At 42.7% G+C, this 23,474-nt stretch overlaps 1 protein-coding gene across 1 annotated transcript; it reads left to right on the plus strand.

Annotated features, from left to right (window-relative positions):
- The first annotated feature begins 6,788 nt into the window (after positions 1-6,788).
- On the plus strand, positions 6,789-10,459 carry LOC142212576 (LRRN4 C-terminal-like protein). The gene is made up of 2 exons (XM_075280536.1): positions 6,789-6,924; positions 9,417-10,459. Exon 2 carries the CDS (start codon positions 9,432-9,434, stop codon positions 10,368-10,370), a length of 939 nt encoding a protein of 312 aa, XP_075136637.1. The 5' UTR covers positions 6,789-6,924; positions 9,417-9,431; the 3' UTR covers positions 10,371-10,459.
- Positions 10,460-23,474: the final 13,015 nt, after the last annotated feature.

The following is a 23,474-nucleotide window of genomic DNA, read 5'->3' on the forward strand; positions in this document are numbered from 1 at the left end:
CCCCCTTCATCTGACCACAGTTTCATGTCCCTCCATCTCTGCCCCCGTGTCATGCCATCCCCCCCTTCATCTGCCCAGTTTCATGTCCCTCCATCTCTGCCCCCAGTGTCATGCCGTCCCCCCCCTTCATCGGCCCACAGTTTCATGTCCCTCCATCTCTGCCCCCAGTGTCATGCCGTCCCCTCTTCATCTGCCCCTTCATTATGTTCCACCTTAATGTTTAAAACAAAAAAAAAAACACACTCATCTTCCAACGCTCCCCCCCGCCACCCGCTCAGTCTCGCTCACTCAGATAGTTGTAGCCGTGATGTGACGTCATCACATTGCGGCTATACATACAGAAGCCGCAGCACAGCGTTAAAGCAGGAGCCGTCTGTGACAGCTCCTGCTTTAATCTCCTGTGTTTTCAACTTATTGGTGTCCTCCGGGACGGTTGGGAGGTATGTGGCAACCCCTGTGTTTTGGTCGTTCGACCCCCAGGTTGAGAACCACTGCTCTAGGTTATGCTTTCTAATATTTAAAGGGATTTTCCAGCCCCAAGCCCAGTTCTTCACACTGATGGCCTATTCATAGGATAGCTCATCGGTATCTGATCTGTGGGCATCTGACACCCGGACCCCACGCAGATCAGCTGTTACAGCAACCTATTGAAGTAATAGGAACAGAACTGTAGCCCTGTCCATGGCGGCGGATCTAGGAAACTGCATCTACTGACGTAAATAAATTCACTATTTACTATGGGCTCTTTTCTGAATTCCTTTTTTTTTTTTTTTTTTAAATGTAGATTGTGAGCCCCATATAGAGCTCACAATGTACATTTTTCCCTATCAGTATGTCTTTTTTGGAATATGGGATGGAAATCCATGCAAACACGGGGAGAACATACAAACTCCTTGCAGATGTTTTTTTGCCCTTGGCGGGATTTGAACACCAGGACTCCAGCGCTGCAGGGCTGCAGTGCTAACCACTGAGCCACCGTGTGGCCCCCTTTTCTGAATTCCTTCTTGTTACGGCCATATCTACATGACCACAAAACAGACTGATATAGGACCCGTCCTGAGTTTTACCCAGTGCTCACGGCTGCATACATGGGCCCATTATAATACATAGGTGTGTACACAGCCATTGTGAAGACAGAGGGAAAAATCAGCGGTACCGCACTCACTTAATAATAGTGGTGGTGCTAAGCAAAAAGGGTTCTCCAACCCATAATCCAAATCAACGCCATTTTTGATAGAATATAGTAAAATGAAGTCTTAGATCCAAGTAATGCCATGTTTTTGGTCAGGAGACCTTCATCCGGTAAGATCTATAATCCAATATATATGAATAATTATATTGTAAAAAGTTTAAAAAAACAACAACAAACAAACAAAACAAACAAGGGCAGTATGTATATTAGGTTTACATGCTAAGGGGGTGTTCACACTACCGTCGGTGTCCGACATGTAGTGTCCGCTCCTAGTGTCCGCTCAAAATCTGTCACGGACACTAGGAGCGGACACTAGATGTGTCCGTGACACCTGTCATTCACTTTAATGGGCATCGGGTGCGTTCTTTTGCACTCCGTGCCCGTCCTTTCCTGTCCGCAAGAGAAGATGTCCGACTTCTCAAGCGGACAGAAAAACCCTGCATGCAGGGTTCCTCTGTCCGCTTGAGAAGTCGGACATCTTCTCTTGCGGACAGGGAAGGATGGGCACGGAGTGCAAAAGAACGCACCCGATGCCCATTAAAGTGAATGACAGGTGTCACGGACACATCTAGTGTCCGCTCCTAGTGTCCGTGACAGATTTTGAGCGGACACTAGGAGCGGACACTACATGTCGGACACCGACGGTAGTGTGAACGCTCCCTAACATAGGCGTATATATACTTAGTGAAACTTGACAAAACGTGAATTGATATAACATAGTGGACACACTGGATGGGAAAACACCTTTAAGCCAAATTGGCAGTTTGCTACTTTTAAACATGCTAGGGGAAAAATAAAATATAATTTGTTGCAAAACAAACTCAGCTATGAATGTAGCCAGAAGTCACAGAGTTCTCCTCAAGCAGAGTTGATAGGGATCATCGCACCAACAACACAATCATTATATGGTGTCCTAGCGAGCTGCTGAGATGCCGGAACAATCACAGGCACAGCGCAAGGAACAAGTTTAGTGGCAGGCCAGCTTGACAGCTGCCGAAACACTGGAGCAGGCTGATTATCGATGCCAACAACACGCTCATTATATGGCTTCCCAGCAAGCTGCTGAGATGCCGGAACAATCACAGGCACAGCGCAAGGAACAAGTTTAGTGGCAGGCCAGCTTGACAGCTGCCGAAACACCGGAGCAGGCTGATTATCGATGCCAACAACACGCTCATTATATGGCTTCCCAGCAAGCTGCTGAGATGCTGGAACAATCACAGGCACGGTGTGAGGAACAAGTTCAGCAACAGGACAGCTTAAGAGCTTCCGAAACGCCGGAGCAGACAAACCATCGACGGAAGCAATTTGCTGAATATAGGCGAATCAAAGACGCCAGCAACCTGCAGAGGAAGTCACGGGCAGAGGCTAGTTGGTTATAAAATACTCCTTTCACTTTTATTGCCAGCAGAATGTCTGCGGATTCTCGACTCCTGAATAATAATAATACATTTTATTTATATAGCGCCAACATATTCCGCAGCGCTGTACAATTTGTAGGGTTCAAATACAGACAGATACATTACAAAGAGAATCATTTCACACAATGGGACTGAGGGCCCTGCTCGCAAGAGCTTACAATCTATGAGGTAGAGGGGGTGATACAAGAGGTAGCAGGGGCGGTATTACTTATACAGAGGTCAGACACTTTTGTAATAGAGGTGACTGTCATTACACAAACATAAGACTTTATGAGCCGTCACCAGTCGTGTCCTGTAACATGTGGATGGAGCTTGGACCTATAAAGTTATCCTGAGATGACATCATATCATGTGGGGTAATGTGGGAGCAGGGACAGAGGAGGGTTAAGGGTTTACGTTAGACATTGTGATAGGCTTGTCTGAAAAGATGCGTCTTTAGTTTGCGTTTGAAACTGTAGAAATTGGGAGTTAATCTGATTGTCCGGGGTAGAGTATTCCAGAGAAGTGGTGCAACTCGGGAGAAGTCTTGTATACGAACGTGGGAGGTTCTGATAATAGAGGATGTAAGTGTTAGGTCATTGAGTGAGCGGAGAGCACGGGTTGGGCGGTAGACAGAGATGAGGGAGGCAATGTATGGGGGTGCGGCATTATGGAGAGCCTTGTGGATGAGTGTGATAACTTTATATTTTATTCTATATTGAATAGGCAGCCAATGTAACGACTGGCACAGACCAGAGGCATCGCTGCAGCGTCTAGCCTGATAGAGGAGCCTGGCCGCTGCATTCAGAATAGATTGTAGAGGGGAGAGTTTAGTAAGGGGAAGACCGATTAGTAAGAAGTTACAGTAGTCAAGGCGAGAATGAATCAGAGAGACAATAAGTGTCTTTAGTGTATCTCTGGTAAGGAAAGGGCGCATTCTGGAGATGTTTTTGAGGTGGAGGTGACATGAACGTGCGAGTGATTCAACATGAGGGGTGAAGGAGAGGTCTGCGTCAAACATGACCCCAAGGCAGCGGGCCTGCTGCCTAGGAGTTATAGTAAGGCCTGAGACTGCAATGGATATATCAGGGACAGATCTATTAGATGGTGGAAACAGTAGTAGTTCAGTCTTGGAGAGATTTAGTTTCAGATAGAGAGAGGACATGATATTTGAGACAGCAGAGAGACAGTCACTGGTGTTCTGTATGAGTGCAGGGGTGATGTCATGGGAAGATGTGTATAATTGGATGTCATCAGCATAAAGATGGTACCTGAAGCCAAATCTGGCAATGGTTTGTCCAATGGGGGCTGTGTAGAGAGAGAAGAGCAGGGGGCCTAGGACCGAGCCCTGAGGAACCCCAACAGCAAGGGAAAGAGGAGAGGAAACAGAGCCCGCAAATGATACACTGAAGGTGCGGTCTGAGAGATAAGAGGAGAACCAGGAGAGCGCAGTGTCATTGAGGCCAACTGAGCGGAGCATATTGAGGAGGAGATGATGGTCAATAGTGTCAAAAGCTGCAGAGAGGTCCAGAAGAATAAGAAGAGAGAAGTCGCCATTGGATTTAGCCATTAGGAGATCATTGGAGACTTTTGTGAGAGCCGTTTCAGTAGAGAGCAGAGCGCAGAAGCCAGATTGTAAGGGGTCAAGCAGAGAGTTAGCAGAGAGATAGCGGATTAAACGAGAATAGACCAGGCGTTCCAAGAGTTTAGAGATGAAGGGGAGGTTAGAGACAGGTCGATAGTTAGCAGCACAGGATGGGTCCAGGGAGGGTTTTTTCAATAGCGGGGTTATAACAGCATGCTTGAAGGAGGATGGAAAGATTCCAGAAGAGAGAGAGAGAGGTTAAATATTTTAGTAAGGAAAGTAGTGACAGCATGCGACAGAGATTGGAGAAGGTGTGAGGGGAAGGGGTCACTGCTGCAGGTTGTAGGGCGAGATGAAGAAAGTAGTTGGGAGACTTCCTCTTCTGTAACAGGTTCAAAAGATGAGAATGGACAGTCTGAAGTGCGGTTGGTGAGGGGATCATTGCTATGGTAGGTGGTGGGATCAATGCCACCTGCGGCTTGGGCAGTAATTTCCTGACGGATCTTATCAATTTTAGCATGGAAATACGTGGCCAGGTCATCAGCACTAAGGTCTGTGAATGGCGTCTGCACCTTGGGTGTGAGTAAGGAGTGAAAAGTTTCAAAAAGCCTTTTAGGGTTGCTGGAGAGAGAGGAGATGAGGGCGGTGAAATAGTCTTGCTTGGTGAGGTGAAGGGCAGAACTATATGTTTTAAGCATAAACTTGAAGTGGAGGAAATCTGCAGGTGAGCGTGATTTTCTCCAGAGACGTTCGGCACACCTAGAGCACCGCTGAAGAAATCGTGTCTGTGGCGTGTGCCAGGGCTGCTGCCTCCTACGTGGGACTTGGGCCAGATTGGGACAGGAGATTGAGGAGATGGGGGACAGAGAGGATGGTAGAGTATCTAAGAGGTGCTGGGTGTCGATAGTACGCAAGTTCCTATATGTGTGTTGGGTAGGTGTATCTTGTGAAGGGGAGAGGGCACTGATGGTGAGAGACAGAAGGTTATGATCAGAGAGGGGCAGAGCAGAGTTAGTAAATTTAGAAACTGTGAGGAGTCGATGGAAGACAAGATCAATCGTGTTTCCACCTACATGTGTGGCAGAAGAAGAACATTGTGAAAGACCAAGAGAAGTGGTTAATGAGAGAAACTGTGAGGCAGCTGGGGAGTGAGGGGTGTCAATAGGGATGTTAAAGTCACCCATGATGAGGGTAGGAATGTCACTGGATAAAAAGTGGGGAAGCCAAGAAGCAAAGTGATCCAAAAATTGGTAGGGTGAGCCAGGTGGACGGTAGATCACAGCTACCCGTAAGGAGAGTCGGCGAAAAAGTCTGATAGCATGGACTTCAAATGAGGAGAACGTGAGTGAGGGTACCGGTGGAATGGCCTGAAAAATGCACTGTGGTGACAGAAGTAAGCCTACCCCACCACCCTGCCTGTTGTCAGGCCTAGAGGTATGTGAGAATTGTAGGCCACCATGAGACAGAGCAGCAGGGGAGGCTGTGTCTGCCTGCTGGATCCAAGTTTCAGTAAGGGCGAGCAGGCTGAGGGATTTACTAAGGAATAAGTCATTAATATATTCTAGTTTGTTACACACTGAGCGGGCGTTCCAGAGAGAGCAGTTAAAAGAGACAGGGGAGAGATGAGGAGAAGGAACACGGTAAATACTGATGAGGTTTGTAGGCCTTGTCTGTCTGTGACAGACGTCTATTTGTCTGTCCATGTTACTCCTCCTTGCTGCTGGGGACATATCTCCTAACCCCGGCCCTCCTTCCTTCACTAACTCTTCTCCCTGCACACATGTGCAGGGAGAAGAGTTAGTGAAAGAAGGAGGGCCGGGGTTAGGAGAGATGTCCCCAGCAGCAAGGAGGAGTAACATGGACAGAGACAGAAGGTGGTTCAGTGATTTATGTGAGCGCTTATATTTGGTATCACTGCTAAAAGAAGTAAAGGGATGATTAAAGAGACTGAAAAGTGTGTGAGAGCTGTACATGGGAGAAGGAAGAAGAGAGGGACTGACATGGATGGTGTGTGCTGGTGGTAGAGGTGGAGGAGAGGTCTGCAGGAAGCCAATGGCTAAGATAGTAAGAGACAGTGTAGCTATAGGATACCATGTGGTAAAACTTATTTTAGGTTGTAAGTTACCTGGTGGTCTGCCATGGTTAGCCTGTTTCGTGCCCTGTTTAAGTGCCATGTATAAGTGCACTTTGGTTAATCTGAATATGTGAACATGGTCTTACTCATTACACCATGTTATATCCTTGGAGCAGGACACACAAGACTCATAATGTAAATACGTCCCATTACAGAACATTATGATTTATCACTTGAAATGGCCTTTTAGGGAAGAATTCCTAGCAACACGCCCTCAATAAACATGGCCTGCGGCGCACATCTGGTGCGAGGGAGAAGGATTCCCACACTCTATCAAACATCTGGAAAGAATATTTTAGAAGTAAAGCTCCTTAGCAATCTCCTGCGCTCCCCTATGGGTTACTTCTGTGTCTGTCTCCCCTCCCTCCATTACTCCCACATACTCAGTCAGTGATTCAGCAGTGAGTTCGGTGACATCACAGGCTTGAGTATTATAAAGAGTCAGGCTGTGTGACCACCGGCGAGCATAACGTCCTTAGCAAACAGAGAATCACATTGTACTTTACTACAGAAAGCAAAATCTTCACGTTCAAGACGCTTTACAGAGGATTTACTCAAAAGAAAGCCACAAAGATTATTAGGAAATACTGCAATAAATCCTAAAGATACCAAGGTAAGCGAAATCTGATGTAAGGTTTAGTTAACAAAAAAAAGGAAATTTATTTAGAGGTATATTTGCTTCTGGATAAACAGCTAAACCCATCCATAGCTCAAAAGCATCCAAGAGAGTATCTGTCCGAGGGCCCCCGGTTATACATAGCGGTACAAACAGGTTATACAGGTACATACATATAGATTATACATGCAGGTACTTACAGGTTATACATGTACATACAGGTTATACATGCAGGTTATACATGTACATATAGGTTATACATGCAGGTACATACAAGTTATATATGTACATATAGGTTATACATGCAGGTTATACATGTACATATAGGTTATACATGCAGGTACATACAAGTTATATATGTACATATAGGTTATACATGCAGGTTATACATGTACATATAGATTATACATGCAGGTACATACAAGTTATATATGTACATATAGGCAGCGCCGCACCTCCCATGACCGACCTGAAGCGACCACTTCAGGCGGCACTATGCCGGGGCCCCGGGGGAGGGCGGCATTTTTGCTGACCTAAGCCAGTCCAGGACAAGCTGTCCTGGACTGGCTTAGCGTCACCGTCTCGGCAGCCCGGCATGGGAAGTGAGCAGTGGATTGGGGCGGCCCTGTGGACGCAGCGCTGCTCCAGCGGCCGTCCATCACGCTTAGCAGAGAGCAGGTCCTCTCCCTGCCTGCTCTCTGCCTGCTAACGACGCTCATACCGCTCGGCCCTGCCCCCTCCGCTCGACCCCGCCCCCTACTCTCGGCCCCCTCCTCCGGGGGGGGGGGGGGGGGGCGGCTTTATGACGTCCGTCCCAGGCAGCACAAACCCTAGGTTCACCCCTGCATATAGGTTATACATGCATGTTGTAGAGGTACACGTAGTTTATGCATGCTGGTAAATAAAGGTTATACAGATACATATAGGTTATATGCAGGTATACAAAAGTTATACATGTACATATAGGTTATACATGCAGGTTATACAGGTACATATAGATTATACATACAGATACATACAAGTTATATATGTACATATAGGTTATACATGCAGGTTATAGAGGTACATGTAGGTTATACATGCTTGTATATAAAGGTTATACAGATACATATAGGTTATATGCAGGTATACAAAAGTTATACATGTACATATAGGTTATACATGCAGGTTATACGGGTACATATAGATTATACATACAGATACATACAAGTTATACATGTACATATAGGTTATATATGCAGGTTATACAGGTACATGTAGGTTATACATGCTGGTACATAAAGGTTATACAGGTACATATAGGTTATATGCAGGTACGTACTAGTTATACATGTAGGTATAGGTTATACATGCAGGTTATACAGGTACATATAGGTTATACATGCAGGTACATACAAGTTATACATGTACATATAGATTATACATACAGGTTATGGAGGTATATGTAGGTTATACATTCTGGTACATAAAGGTTATACAGGTACACATAGGTTATATGCAGGTACGTACTAGTTATACATTTAGATATAGGTAATACATGCAGGTACCTTCAGTCACTCCACTACAGTACCAGGTCTATTCTACAACTTTCAGAAATATCCACATAGCATTGACATTTGTACTAAGTAAAAAGGGTCTGTATAAAAGAACATCTGACACTTCATCCTTGGAAAAATATAAGTTAAAAAATAGGCTAAAATGTCATAATAGTCAATACATTTTGCTGTCAGCCAGAAAAGCATCTGTGCTAATACTGAACACTCAACATATGGTAGTAGCTATAGCCATTCAGCAGACACAGCAACCATTATAGGGCTCGGAAAATGAGGTCCACTGAAATGTTGGTGCTTTTTGGTGACTTAAAGTGGACCTTTCACCACTCCTGCTCTTTACATCCTTCAACATGTGTCAACCTAATGATTCTGGAGCAGTTGGAATTCTGAATGCTGCTATCGGTCACAAGAACAGGGGTCACAAGTCTTAATCCCATTCTAAGGGACCACCATAGACAGCTCAGATATTTCCAGCCTTCCAGTATTATAGAGATGAATGTAGTGACAATGTGACTGCAATTCCAAGCCAAATGGGTGGTCAGGGGACTCAAGATCTCCTTACTTGGTTGTACCAGTTGTTTGACCTGTCTGACACCTGTGGATAGGTTTAGTTAGTGGTACAAATCCTTAAAGAAGTTATATTGTTGTTTGAAATTTTGTAGTCAAGTTTTATGTGAGCCGTGTAGTGGGGGTCCCATCTCTGACATGGCTGTAGGTCTCTATGGATTCTGGGGATGGTCTTAGTTGGACACAACAAGGGAGAACATGTGTTTGAGCTTTAAAGTATTGTAGTTATTTGTTCTTGTGACAATGCTAGAAGACAATTATTAATACATTCTATATGTTATCCTTGCTTTTTAATGAATTTTTAGTACTTTGGAAGAACATTGTAATAATTGACATTTTTTTCTTTGTTGGCTCTTGCTTCCATTTCAGGACTGTGCAGCCATCATGTCTCTACACAAATCTCTTCTACTGTCTTCACTTCTGTTCCATCTTTGTGTGACCATTACCAGTTTACCCCTTGAAAATAACACATCAACCCCAATGGACAGCAATAACACTGTTCCATGGGGTAGGGACATAAGTTTTACCCCAACTTCTCCACCTCAGATGAACAATGAAGCTTCTGGCCCTCACGCCCTTGATGTAACACGGAGCCAGAAAACAACTCAGGAACGTATTCTGTATATAACTGAACACGTTGACTATGATGATGATTATTTCGAAGATGATGACGATGAGGAGAAGGTTTTCACTCTTCCCCCACATTATTCTGGAGAAGCTTGCCCATATGATCGCTGCAAACACCTCCAGACACCTTGTGAGGAGATACAGAAGATGGCAGGGGGGAAATGCCTTTGTCCTGGGATTAGTGGAAGCTCAGTTCTTCCTGACTCGCCCCGTTTGAGACAGGTCATTCCTGGACAGGCTGGAATTGGGGTGAGCTGGTGTGCTCCTCTCTCAACCGTGCAGTCATATAGAGTGATGTATGGTACACCTGAAGGACCACTGGAGGTGGGACCCTTACTCAATCAGACATACCGCTTCTTCTCAATAACAAATCTCCTTCCAGGAACTGCTTACAGGGTGTGTGTAGTAGCCATAAATGATGCAGGAGAAAGCCAGGTAGACCATGGAGATGAAGATCTGGACCAGGAAGATATTGTAGGACCATGTGGCATATTCCATACCTATGACGCACATGGATCTTCTATGTATTTGGCAATAGGAGTTGGTTTGGCAGCACTTGCTGGGGTATTGGGCTTTTCTGCCTTTATTTATTGGTCTTGGAGTAGGAAGAAGGGGAGAAGTATTAAAAGAACAAGACAAGGAGATATGGGGGTAGCTAACATGTCATTTAAGGCAGAAAGCATTGAAAACCTGTGAGAAAGGGAAATTCCATTTGTAAATCTTGTATTAAAGTGGACGGTATAATGTGGTTTACATGTGCGCTCTATATGTTCTATGTGTATTGTATGTGCATATTTATTTATTTATTTATTTATTATATTTATGGAAAATAAATCTATTTTTATAAAAAACTGTAAATTGTATCATATTCTAACATTAAAATCATATTTCCATATATTTAATACAGTTTGTGGTGATATCATTTAGGCCATGCTATTATGTCTTAAAGGGATTGTCTAAGACTACATATTGATGGTTTATCCTTTATATACAGGTATATGATACACAGCACCTAAGCATGTTATGGTACAGTGAGATGTAAGTAAAGTACAGATGACTAGGTCCCCAGACATCTTGGCCAATGCTACTTTCCTCAGTGGGTATCTACACATAAGAACAATCTGAGAGCAGAGGGAAGTCAGCAGAAAGCCTTGAGCGATTATTCAGATTGCTCGAGGCCCGAACAACAGAGAGGTAGACCGCTAAAACAGTGGTTAAACACATAGCCTGGTGGATCTCATTGAGTATAATAGGGTCTGTTGGGCGTCCATTGTTTTTAAACTGAAAGCAGTGAAGAAAAAAGTCCTCCGTGGAGGGCTCTTTTGTCTGCCCATTTTCATTGGACTTTGCGATGAAGTCCCCAACAGAGATCAAGACACAAATGTGAACTTAATCTTATACTTAGGACAGGTCATCAATAGGACATTGGTGGTTGTCTGGCATCTACTACCTCCGCAATGAGCTGATATTTGCACAAAGTAAGGAGCCAGAATCAGATAACTTCATATAGTGTCAGGGGCCACTGTCACCATGGCCACTACACCGTGTACAGAGCTGACTGCCTCTGGCTCCATACACTGTGCAGATATCACATGATCATGGAGATAGGACAGGGCCGCACCTCTAATGAGGCGGGATGAGGCAGCCGCCTCAGGCGGCACGATCAGGAGGGGCGGCATTTTGACTGACCTAAGCCAGTCCAAGACGGGCCGCTTTGAAAAAAAAAAAACAGCTCAGCGCAGCCTGTCCTGGACTAGCTTAGCGTTTTAGACAGGGAAGGAGAGTGCTTGGGGTGGCCCTGTGGAGACAGGGCGCTTCACCAGTCATTCAATCAGCAGCAGCACTGCTCTAGCCCCCTATCCTAAGTACTCACTTGGCCTTTTTTTCCACCTCCATGCTGGTTAACGTGATGCACATAACCTCAGTTCCTGACCTGACGTCTGTGGTTCTTGTGCGGTCTTCTGTCCCTGGCTGACCCTGTCTCAAGAGAACTACGCTGCCTACTGCTAGCCAGGGCCGGCTTAGCAGCTTCCTGTGCCGCCCCTCCCCCTCAGCATCGGAGTGTGAGGGGAGAAGTCCTGTGCAATTAGCTGCTTTCTTCATTGTCAGGCAGAGCTGCACAGAAGTTTACTCCCTGTCCTGTGCACCCAGCCATTCACCCAAATGTAAGTATATTCTTGGGTAAAATATATATAGATGCATACCTCCCAAGTGTCCTGCATTTGGCATTTTACCCTGCATTTGGCGGGACACTCACGCTTTCCTACCCCTGTCCTGCAGTCCCGCGCAGCCCCCTGCATGTCCCGCTCTGTCCCTTTAATGTTTTACTAAACAATCGTTCCTCCGATCAACAGATAAAAGGCTCTGGTGATTGGAGGAACGTTTCACTATTGTAGAAGGACCTTTGTGTAACATCACACGGTCATGTGACTAGGTGGGCGTGTCAGTGCCCCGTGCAGTGAAGAGATGAAGAGACGTATGTAAGGTACTGAGAAGGGAGGGGGAATGTGAGGTGCAGGATGGAGAGAGTGAGACTGTGTGTGTATCATTATACTGGGGGGCAGAGATGGAGAGGAGGACATGAAACTGGGGACAGATGAAAGGGGAGATGAAACTGGGGGAGAAATGAAGGGGGGGAGATGAAACTGGGGGCAGAGATGGAGGAGGGGACATGAAATGGGGCAGATGAAGGAGGCACTTAAACTGGGGTGACATTAAACTGGGAACAACTGGAGGGGGGCATTAAACCGTGAGAGTAGCTGGAGGTGGACCTGTCTGCCTCTAGTTGCCCCCAGTTTAATGTCTCCCTCCAGAAGCGATGCATAAGGTCAGACTACTGCATAGTTTGTATTGCACTTGAGAGAGGGAAGTGCCTGAAACGCGTTGTGCGAATAAAACTGTTAAAGGAATTTTTCAGAAGTATTTGGTTGTGTGCGCCCACCCCCTACCCCTCCTTTCCTGCTTGGTTCGCCTTGAGGGTCTCTCTACCTGGTTATCCACGCTATCAATAGCGAACAGGGAAGGGCTGCTGCCGTATACCAAGAATCACTAATATACACACTACTGTGGTGTTGTGACATATTCACAACCACAGAAGATAAGAAGCTAATCGTCAGCCATTCATTTATCTAAACATCCACCATCTGCTACACTATATTGGCGCTCGGTGTCCCTTTTTATCTTATATATTTCACCTCCAGTTTAATGTCTGCTTCCAGCTGCCTGAGTTTAATGTCCCACGTCAATTGCCATTAATTTATTGTCCCCCTCCAACTACCCCTACTGCTAATGTCCCCCTCCAGCTGCTCCAGTTTCATGTTTATACTGGGGCACCAGGAGAGGGACCTAATACTGTGGGGCAGTTGGAAGGGAATATTATAATGTGGGGGCATATAGTGTACGGGTGACTGCAGGAGGATTATACTGGGGGCACATGAAAAATGAATGAGAATGGGCGGAGTCAATGTAATAGGATAGAGGATAAATACTAGATTGATGATGGGGAGGAAGGGTAGGGTGAGCGGGGTTTGGGGTACAGTATTGGGTGTTGCTGGGGGAAGGGGGGGGTACATTTTGGTTTTCTGCCTGCCCCTTCCCTGGGCTTGAGGATTGGGCTTCTTTCCCCCACTTGGAATTCATCCTGACCACAGCCAGGAAAAGGTAGCGATTTTACCTTTTTTTTTTTACCCTAAGCTAGCTCATGACTGACCGCTCTGAAAACAAAACTGAGTGGACCTGTCCTGGGCTGGCTTAGACGCCTGAGTCTCCGCACAGGCGGCGATGCTAAGATGTCATCACGCCCCCTGCACTGAGACACAGATGTCTTATGCATGGGTGAAGAAGTGGAGGTGGCGGTAGCAGCTCTATCAAGGGATCACGAGTAGATGAGTGAGGGTACCTTTTGTTGTTTTTCTTTTTTAATAGGCCGCTACCTGCTGGAGTATCCCCAGCAGGTAACCGCCTATTTCCCTACCTATCCCCAGTCCTGCTCATGGCCGATCCTGCTTCTCCTTCTGCTATAGGACGCAGAAATGGGGAGCAGAAGCGGCTGTGAGTAGGAGTGGGCGTGCGAACCCCAACAACTACTACCATTATTATACTCTGGGGTCTTTTCAGACCCCGGAGTATAATAATCAGAGACCCGAGAGGTGAAGAAACATAATAAGTACTGTTACTAACTCACCTCTCCTGGATCCGTTGTTACTCCTAGCACAGGCTACTTATCATGTTATGTCCATATTCATTATTTATATATGTATGTATTTATGTATGTATCTATTTATTTATTTATACATGCATCAATTTTAATTGAGTGTATCTAACTTCCAGAAATTATGGATAAGGTGGAAATATGGGAAGACATCTCCTGTAAGTATTGCTATACAAAATATCACTGCATTGCATTGTATTCACTGTAATGTTACCACTAGCATCCCCCCTCCGCGCTGCCTGAGGTGGACGATCAAAAGATGTGTGTGTGTGTGTGTGTGTGTGTGTGTGTGTGTGTGTGTGTGTGTGTGTGTGTGTGTGTGGTCTTTTGATTGTCCGCCTCAGGCAGCAGAGAGGCTAGGTTCACCACTGGGGGAGGAGATGTTGGACCAGCCCTAATCTCATAAATAAATGTATAGTCTTAGAAAATCCCTTTAAAGGAATCTTCCAGGAATTACAGAGAACCTTTCATGTCCGAAGACTGAGCATATTATAAACTGTTGTAAAGTTGACAGTGCGATGGCGTCTGCCCTGGATCCAGACGGTACATATACCTCACCTTGATGACTCTGAGCTGTATGGCCGGCCCCTTTGACAATGTAATGATAGTGGCAGCCAAAACTAATGGCACCGATATCTCTGAAAATGGAGCAGATACCTGCAAAACTGAAAGTGCGCTGAATTTTGATAGTCCATGTCTAAGAGCCGATGATGGAATTCTGAAAATGGATCTGCATACACACCGCAGAAGTGTGAACATGACCCTAGAAGCCTGTAGACTTGAGATGGCTCATTGACTTCTATGAGAGACTATTGTGGGCATGCTCTATGACTGTGCAGGGAAGGGGAGCAGGGAATAGGAGCTGAGCGGTCACCATATACATTTCATTGCAATCCTGTCACTGATAATAGATTTTACGTGGTCCATAAGACTCAGTAGAGGACCTGTGAATAAATGATATTACACTTCTATCTACAGTATATCAGATAGAAACTAAAGGGCCCATAATACTCTTGTAATAGGAGCTGTGAGGTCTGGGGCCACTACAGTGAAAAACCTGTGTGTATATATATATATATATATATATATATATATATATATATATATATATATATATATATTGTATATGAATAAGTAATATCTATCACACCAGTGTTCAGGGGATTTTATAAAGGACGACACAACACAGTAAAGAGGACACGGACACAATGAATAGATTTAACTATGTTTATTACTATAATAAATCCCTAGAAATTGTATCCATCCAGTAGAATTTATAGGATTTACTGCATAAAATAGTGTGAACCAGAGGAAGGCGAAAAGAACCCCCATATAAGGGGGAAAAAATTCCTTCCTGACCTCAAGTCCTGGCGATCGGCTACTCCCTGGTTCACTGCAGTGATGACACTGGATGGGGCCCTGTTACATATATATATATATATATATATATATATATATATATATATATATATATATATACAGTCCTATGAAAAAGTTTGGGCACCCCTATTAATCTTAATCATTTTTAGTTCTAAATATTTTGGTGTTTGCAACAGCCATTTCAGTTTGATATATCTAATAACTGACGGACACAGTAATATTTCAGGATTGAAATGAGGTTTATTGTACTAACAGAAAATGCGCAATATGCATTAAACCAAAATTTGACCGGTGCAAAAGTATGGGCACCCTTATCATTTTATTGATTTGAATACCCCTAACTACTTTTTACTGACTTACTGAAGCACAAAATTGGTTTTGTAACCTCAGTGAGCTTTGAACTTCATAGCCAGGTGTATCCAATCATGAGAAAAGGTATTTAAGGTGGCCAATTGCAAGTTGTTCTACTATTTGAATCTCCTCTGAAGAGTGGCATCATGGGCTACTCAAAACAACTCTCAAATGATCTGAAAACAAAGATTGTTCAACATAGTTGTTCAGCGGAAGGATACAAAAAGCTGTCTCAGAGATTTAACCTGTCAGTTTCCACTGTGAGGAACATAGTAAGGAAATGGAAGACCACAGGGACAGTTCTTGTTAAGCCCAGAAGTGGCAGGCCAAGAAAAATATCAGAAAGGCAGAGAAGAAGAATGGTGAGAACAGTAAAGGACAATCCACAGACCACCTCCAAAGAGCTGCAGCATCATCTTGCTGCAGATGGTGTCACTGTGCATCGGTCAACTATACAGCGCACTTTGCACAAATAGAAGCTGTATGGGAGAGTGATGAGAAAGAAGCCGTTTCTGCACGTACGCCACAAATAGAGTTGCCTGAGGTATGAAAAAGCACATTTGGACAAGGCAGCTTCATTTTGGAAACAAAAATTGAGTTGTTTGGTTATAAAAAAAAGGCGTTATGCATGGCGTCCAAAAAGAAACAGCATTCCAAGAAAAACTGAATAGAAAGAATTACTTGGCACTCACCGAAAATAGCGTAAAAAGTTGAAACTTTATTGAAGAATGTCCATACAAAGTTTTAAAAGCGGGAGGAGGCACGCTCAGCAACCGGGCGACAGCTGTTTCGTATACAAAATATACTTTTTCAAGCTCGAAAAAGTATATTTTGTATACGAAACAGCTGTCGCCCGGTTGCTGAGCGTGCCTCCTCCCGCTTTTAAAACTTTGTATGGACATTCTTCAATAAAGTTTCAACTTTTTACGCTATTTTCGGTGAGTGCCAAGTAATTCTTTCTATTCATTTTTTCACATGCCTTTTTACTCTGGACTTAGAGCACCACCACATTTAGCGTTTTTTTGTCTCCCGTGCAGATATATATCTCTGTATGAGTAGTGCCACCTATACCTATGTGCACCTTTGGAAGTCTATTCCAAGAAAAACACATGCTACCCACTGTAAAATTTGGTGGAGGTTCCATCATGCTTTGGGGCTGTGTGGCCAATGCCGGCATCGGGAATCTTGTTAAAGTTGAGGGTCGCATGGATTCCACTCAGTATCAGCAGATTCTTGAGAATAATGTTCAAGAATCAGTGACGAAGTTGAAGTTACGCTGGGGATGGATATTTCAGCAAGACAATGATCCAAAACACCGCTCCAAATCCTCAGGCATTCATGCAGAGGAACAATTACAATGTTCTGGAATGGCCATCCCAGTCCCCAGACCTGAATATCATTGAACATCTGTGGGATGATTTGAAGCGGGCTGTCCATGCTCGGCGACCATCTAACTTAACTGAACTTGAATTGTTTGTCCAAAATACCTTTATCCAGGATCCAGGAACTGATTAAAAGCTACAGGAAGCGACTAGAGGCTGTTATCTTTGCAAAAGGAGGATGTACTAAATATTAATGTCACTTTTCTGTTGAGGTGCCCATACTTTTGCACAGGTGAAATTTTGGTTTAATGCATATTGCGCATTATCTGTTAGTACAATAAACCTCATTTCAATCCTGAAATATTACTGTGTCCATCAGTTATTAGATATATCAAACTGAAATGGCTGTTGCAAATACCAAAATATTTAGAACTAAAAATGATTAAGATTAATAGGGGTGCCCAAACTTTTTCATAGGACTGTATATATATATATATATATATATATATATATATATATATATATATATATATATATAATGTCTAAGCAATAACTATCTTATGTCTAATTTATGTTCTATTGTATAAATGACTATATCTCAGTATACCTATACAGTCTGTATTATATATGTATTACACATTTATATTCATTTTTATTTACTCTATATTCTTATAGATATACTCTTATACTCTCTATATATATTCTTACTAAACCTACTATATACTAATATAACATTAACATTAATCATATATAATCTCTATTCTTCTATATTCTACTTTATCACTTTTATATTTTTTTAGCTATATACTATTTTTCATTACTAAACCTTTACTAATCTTATCCCTGCAGTATATAATATATCTTATATATAAATGTAACCATGCCATATAATACCTATCATACACATATTTGTTTTTCAATTTTTTTTTCATTTTTATACTATTTTTCAATACTATAATAATCTTATTTCTGTAGTATATAATTTATCTCATATATAATCTCTATTAGAGATGAGCGAACAGTGTTCTATCGAACTCATGTTCGATCGGATATTAGGCTGTTCGGCATGTTCGAATCGAATCGAACACCGCGTGGTAAAGTGCGCCATTACTTGATTCCCCTCCCACCTTCCCTGGCGCCTTTTTTGCTCCAATAACAGCGCAGGGTAGGTGGGACAGGAACTACGACACCGGTGAAGTTGAAAAAAGTAGGCAAAACCCATTGGCTGCCGAAAACATGTGACCTCTAATTTAAAAGAACAGCGCCGCCCAGGTTCGCGTCATTCTGAGCTTGCAATTCACCGAGGACGGAGGTTTCCGTCCAGCTAGCTGGGGCTTAGATTCTGGGTAGGCAGGGACAGGCTAGGATAGGAAGGAGAAGACAACCACAACAGCTCTTGTAAGAGCTAAATTCCAGGGAGAAGCTTGTCAGTGTAACGTGGCACTGACGGGCTCAATCGCCGCAACCCAGCTTTCCCAGGATCCTGAATGGAATACACTGTCAGTGTATTCCCGTATACCCGATATATACCCCCGATACCCGTTCCAACGGTGTGCCCCCCCACCTTCACCCCAGAAATACCCTGCAAGTCCCCTAGCAATAGAATTGGGGCTATATACACCCACTATTTTTGCTACTGCCATATAGTGCCAGTTTCTGACTGGTAATTCAAAGAATATATTGGGGTTATAAATACCCTCATTTCTTGCTACTGGTATATAGTGCCATTGTCTGACTGGGAATTCAAAGAATATATTGGGGTTACGTGCACCCACAATTTTTACTACTGGTATACAGTGCCATTGTCTGACTGGGAATTCAAAGAATATATTGGGAATACAAATACCCTCATTTCTTGCTACTGCCATATAGTGCCAGTTTCTGACTGGTAATTCAAAGAATATATTGGGGTTACGTGCACCCACAATTTTTACTACTGGTATACAGTGCCATTGTCTGACTGGGAATTCAAAGAATATATTGGGAATACAAATACCCTCATTTCTTGCTACTGCCATATAGTGCCAGTTTCTGACTGGTAATTCAAAGAATATATTGGGGTTACGTGCACCCACAATTTTTACTACTGGTATACAGTGCCATTGTCTGACTGGGAATTCAAAGAATATATTGGGGTTATAAATACCCTCATTTCTTGCTACTGCCATATAGTGCCAGTTTCTGACTGGTAATTCAAAGAATATATTGGGGTTACGTGCACCCACAATTTTTACTACTGGTATACAGTGCCATTGTCTGACTGGGAATTCAAAGAATATATTGGGGTTATAAATACCCTCATTTCTTGCTACTGCCATATAGTGCCAGTTTCTGACTGGTAATTCAAAGAATATATTGGGGTTACGTGCACCCACAATTTTTACTACTGGTATACAGTGCCATTGTCTGACTGGGAATTCAAAGAATATATTGGGAATACAAATACCCTCATTTCTTGCTACTGCCATATAGTGCCAGTTTCTGACTGGTAATTCAAAGAATATATTGGGGTTACGTGCACCCACAATTTTTACTACTGGTATACAGTGCCATTGTCTGTCTGGGAATTCAAAGAATATATTGGGGTTATAAATACCCTCATTTCTTGCTACTGCCATATAGTGCCAGTTTCTGACTGGTAATTCAAAGAATATATTGGGGTTACGTGCACCCACAATTTTTACTACTGGTATACAGTGCCATTGTCTGACTGGGAATTCAAAGAATATATTGGGAATACAAATACCCTCATTTCTTGCTACTGCCATATAGTGCCAGTTTCTGACTGGTAATTCAAAGAATATATTGGGGTTACGTGCACCCACAATTTTTACTACTGGTATACAGTGCCATTGTCTGACTGGGAATTCAAAGAATATATTGGGAATACAAATACCCTCACTTCTTGCTACTGCCATATAGTGCCAGTTTCTGACTGGTAATTCAAAGAATATATTGGGGTTACGTGCACCCACAATTTTTACTACTGGTATACAGTGCCATTGTCTGACTGGGAATTCAAAGAATATATTGGGAATACAAATACCCTCATTTCTTGCTACTGCCATATAGTGCCAGTTTCTGACTGGTAATTCAAAGAATATATTGGGGTTACGTGCACCCACAATTTTTACTACTGGTATACAGTGCCATTGTCTGACTGGGAATTCAAAGAATATATTGGGGTTATAAATACCCTCATTTCTTGCTACTGCCATATAGTGCCAGTTTCTGACTGGTAATTCAAAGAATATATTGGGGTTACGTGCACCCACAATTTTTACTACTGGTATACAGTGCCATTGTCTGACTGGGAATTCAAAGAATATATTGGGGTTATAAATACCCTCATTTCTTGCTACTGGTATATAGTGCCATTGTCTGACTGGGAATTCAAAGAATATATTGGGGTTACGTGCACCCACAATTTTTACTACTGGTATACAGTGCCATTGTCTGACTGGGAATTCAAAGAATATATTGGGGTTATAAATACCCTCATTTCTTGCTACTGCCATATAGTGCCAGTTTCTGACTGGTAATTCAAAGAATATATTGGGGTTACGTGCACCCACAATTTTTACTACTGGTATACAGTGCCATTGTCTGACTGGTAATTCAAAGAATATATTGGGAATACAAATACCCTCATTTCTTGCTACTGCCATATAGTGCCAGTTTCTGACTGGTAATTCAAAGAATATATTGGGGTTACGTGCACCCACAATTTTTACTACTGGTATACAGTGCCATTGTCTGACTGGGAATTCAAAGAATATATTGGGGTTATAAATACCCTCATTTCTTGCTACTGCCATATAGTGGCAGTTTCTGACTGGTAATTCAAAGAATATATTGGGGTTACGTGCACCCACAATTTTTACTACTGGTATACAGTGCCATTGTCTGACTGGGAATTCAAAGAATATATTGGGGTTATAAATACCCTCATTTCTTGCTACTGCCATATAGTGCCAGTTTCTGACTGGTAATTCAAAGAATATATTGGGGTTACGTGCACCCACAATTTTTACTACTGGTATACAGTGCCATTGTCTGACTGGGAATTCAAAGAATATATTGGGGTTATAAATACCCTCATTTCTTGCTACTGCCATATAGTGCCAGTTTCTGACTGGTAATTCAAAGAATATATTGGGGTTACGTGCACCCACAATTTTTACTACTGGTATACAGTGCCATTGTCTGACTGGGAATTCAAAGAATATATTGGGGTTATAAATACCCTCATTTCTTGCTACTGGTATATAGTGCCATTGTCTGACTGGGAATTCAAAGAATATATTGGGGTTACGTGCACCCACAATTTTTACTACTGGTATACAGTGCCATTGTCTGACTGGGAATTCAAAGAATATATTGGGGTTATAAATACCCTCATTTCTTGCTACTGGTATATAGTGCCATTGTCTGACTGGGAATTCAAAGAATATATTGGGGTTACGTGCACCCACAATTTTTACTACTGGTATACAGTGCCATTGTCTGACTGGGAATTCAAAGAATATATTGGGGTTATAAATACCCTCATTTCTTGCTACTGCCATATAGTGCCAGTTTCTGACTGGTAATTCAAAGAATATATTGGGGTTACGTGCACCCACAATTTTTACTACTGGTATACAGTGCCATTGTCTGACTGGGAATTCAAAGAATATATTGGGGTTATAAATACCCTCATTTCTTGCTACTGCCATATAGTGCCAGTTTCTGACTGGTAATTCAAAGAATATATTGGGGTTACGTGCACCCACAATTTTTACTACTGGTATACAGTGCCATTGTCTGACTGGGAATTCAAAGAATATATTGGGGTTATAAATACCCTCATTTCTTGCTACTGCCATATAGTGCCAGTTTCTGACTGGTAATTCAAAGAATATATTGGGGTTACGTGCACCCACAATTTTTACTACTGGTATACAGTGCCATTGTCTGACTGGGAATTCAAAGAATATATTGGGAATACAAATACCCTCATTTCTTGCTACTGCCATATAGTGCCAGTTTCTGACTGGTAATTCAAAGAATATATTGGGGTTACGTGCACCCACAATTTTTACTACTGGTATACAGTGCCATTGTCTGACTGGGAATTCAAAGAATATATTGGGGTTATAAATACCCTCATTTCTTGCTACTGCCATATAGTGCCAGTTTCTGACTGGTAATTCAAAGAATATATTGGGGTTACGTGCACCCACAATTTTTACTACTGGTATACAGTGCCATTGTCTGACTGGGAATTCAAAGAATATATTGAGAATACAAATACCCTCATTTCTTGCTACTGCCATATAGTGCCAGTTTCTGACTGGTAATTCAAAGAATATATTGGGGTTACGTGCACCCACAATTTTTACTACTGGTATACAGTGCCATTGTCTGACTGGGAATTCAAAGAATATATTGGGAATACAAATACCCTCATTTCTTGCTACTGCCATATAGTGCCAGTTTCTGACTGGTAATTCAAAGAATATATTGGGGTTACGTGCACCCACAATTTTTACTACTGGTATACAGTGCCATTGTCTGACTGGGAATTCAAAGAATATATTGGGGTTATAAATACCCTCATTTCTTGCTACTGCCATATAGTGCCAGTTTCTGACTGGTAATTCAAAGAATATATTGGGGTTACGTGCACCCACAATTTTTACTACTGGTATACAGTGCCATTGTCTGACTGGGAATTCAAAGAATATATTGGGGTTATAAATACCCTCATTTCTTGCTACTGCCATATAGTGCCAGTTTCTGACTGGTAATTCAAAGAATATATTGGGGTTACGTGCACCCACAATTTTTACTACTGGTATACAGTGCCATTGTCTGACTGGGAATTCAAAGAATATATTGGGGTTATAAATACCCTCATTTCTTGCTACTGGTATATAGTGCCATTGTCTGACTGGGAATTCAAAGAATATATTGGGGTTACGTGCACCCACAATTTTTACTACTGGTATACAGTGCCATTGTCTGACTGGGAATTCAAAGAATATATTGGGGTTATAAATACCCTCATTTCTTGCTACTGGTATATAGTGCCATTGTCTGACTGGGAATTCAAAGAATATATTGGGGTTACGTGCACCCACAATTTTTACTACTGGTATACAGTGCCATTGTCTGACTGGGAATTCAAAGAATATATTGGGGTTATAAATACCCTCATTTCTTGCTACTGCCATATAGTGCCAGTTTCTGACTGGTAATTCAAAGAATATATTGGGGTTACGTGCACCCACAATTTTTACTACTGGTATACAGTGCCATTGTCTGACTGGGAATTCAAAGAATATATTGGGAATACAAATACCCTCATTTCTTGCTACTGCCATATAGTGCCAGTTTCTGACTGGTAATTCAAAGAATATATTGGGGTTACGTGCACCCACAATTTTTACTACTGGTATACAGTGCCATTGTCTGACTGGGAATTCAAAGAATATATTGGGAATACAAATACCCTCATTTCTTGCTACTGCCATATAGTGCCAGTTTCTGACT

Source organism: Leptodactylus fuscus, chromosome 7 (assembly GCF_031893055.1).
Source record: "Leptodactylus fuscus isolate aLepFus1 chromosome 7, aLepFus1.hap2, whole genome shotgun sequence".
NCBI lineage: Eukaryota > Metazoa > Chordata > Amphibia > Anura > Leptodactylidae > Leptodactylus > Leptodactylus fuscus.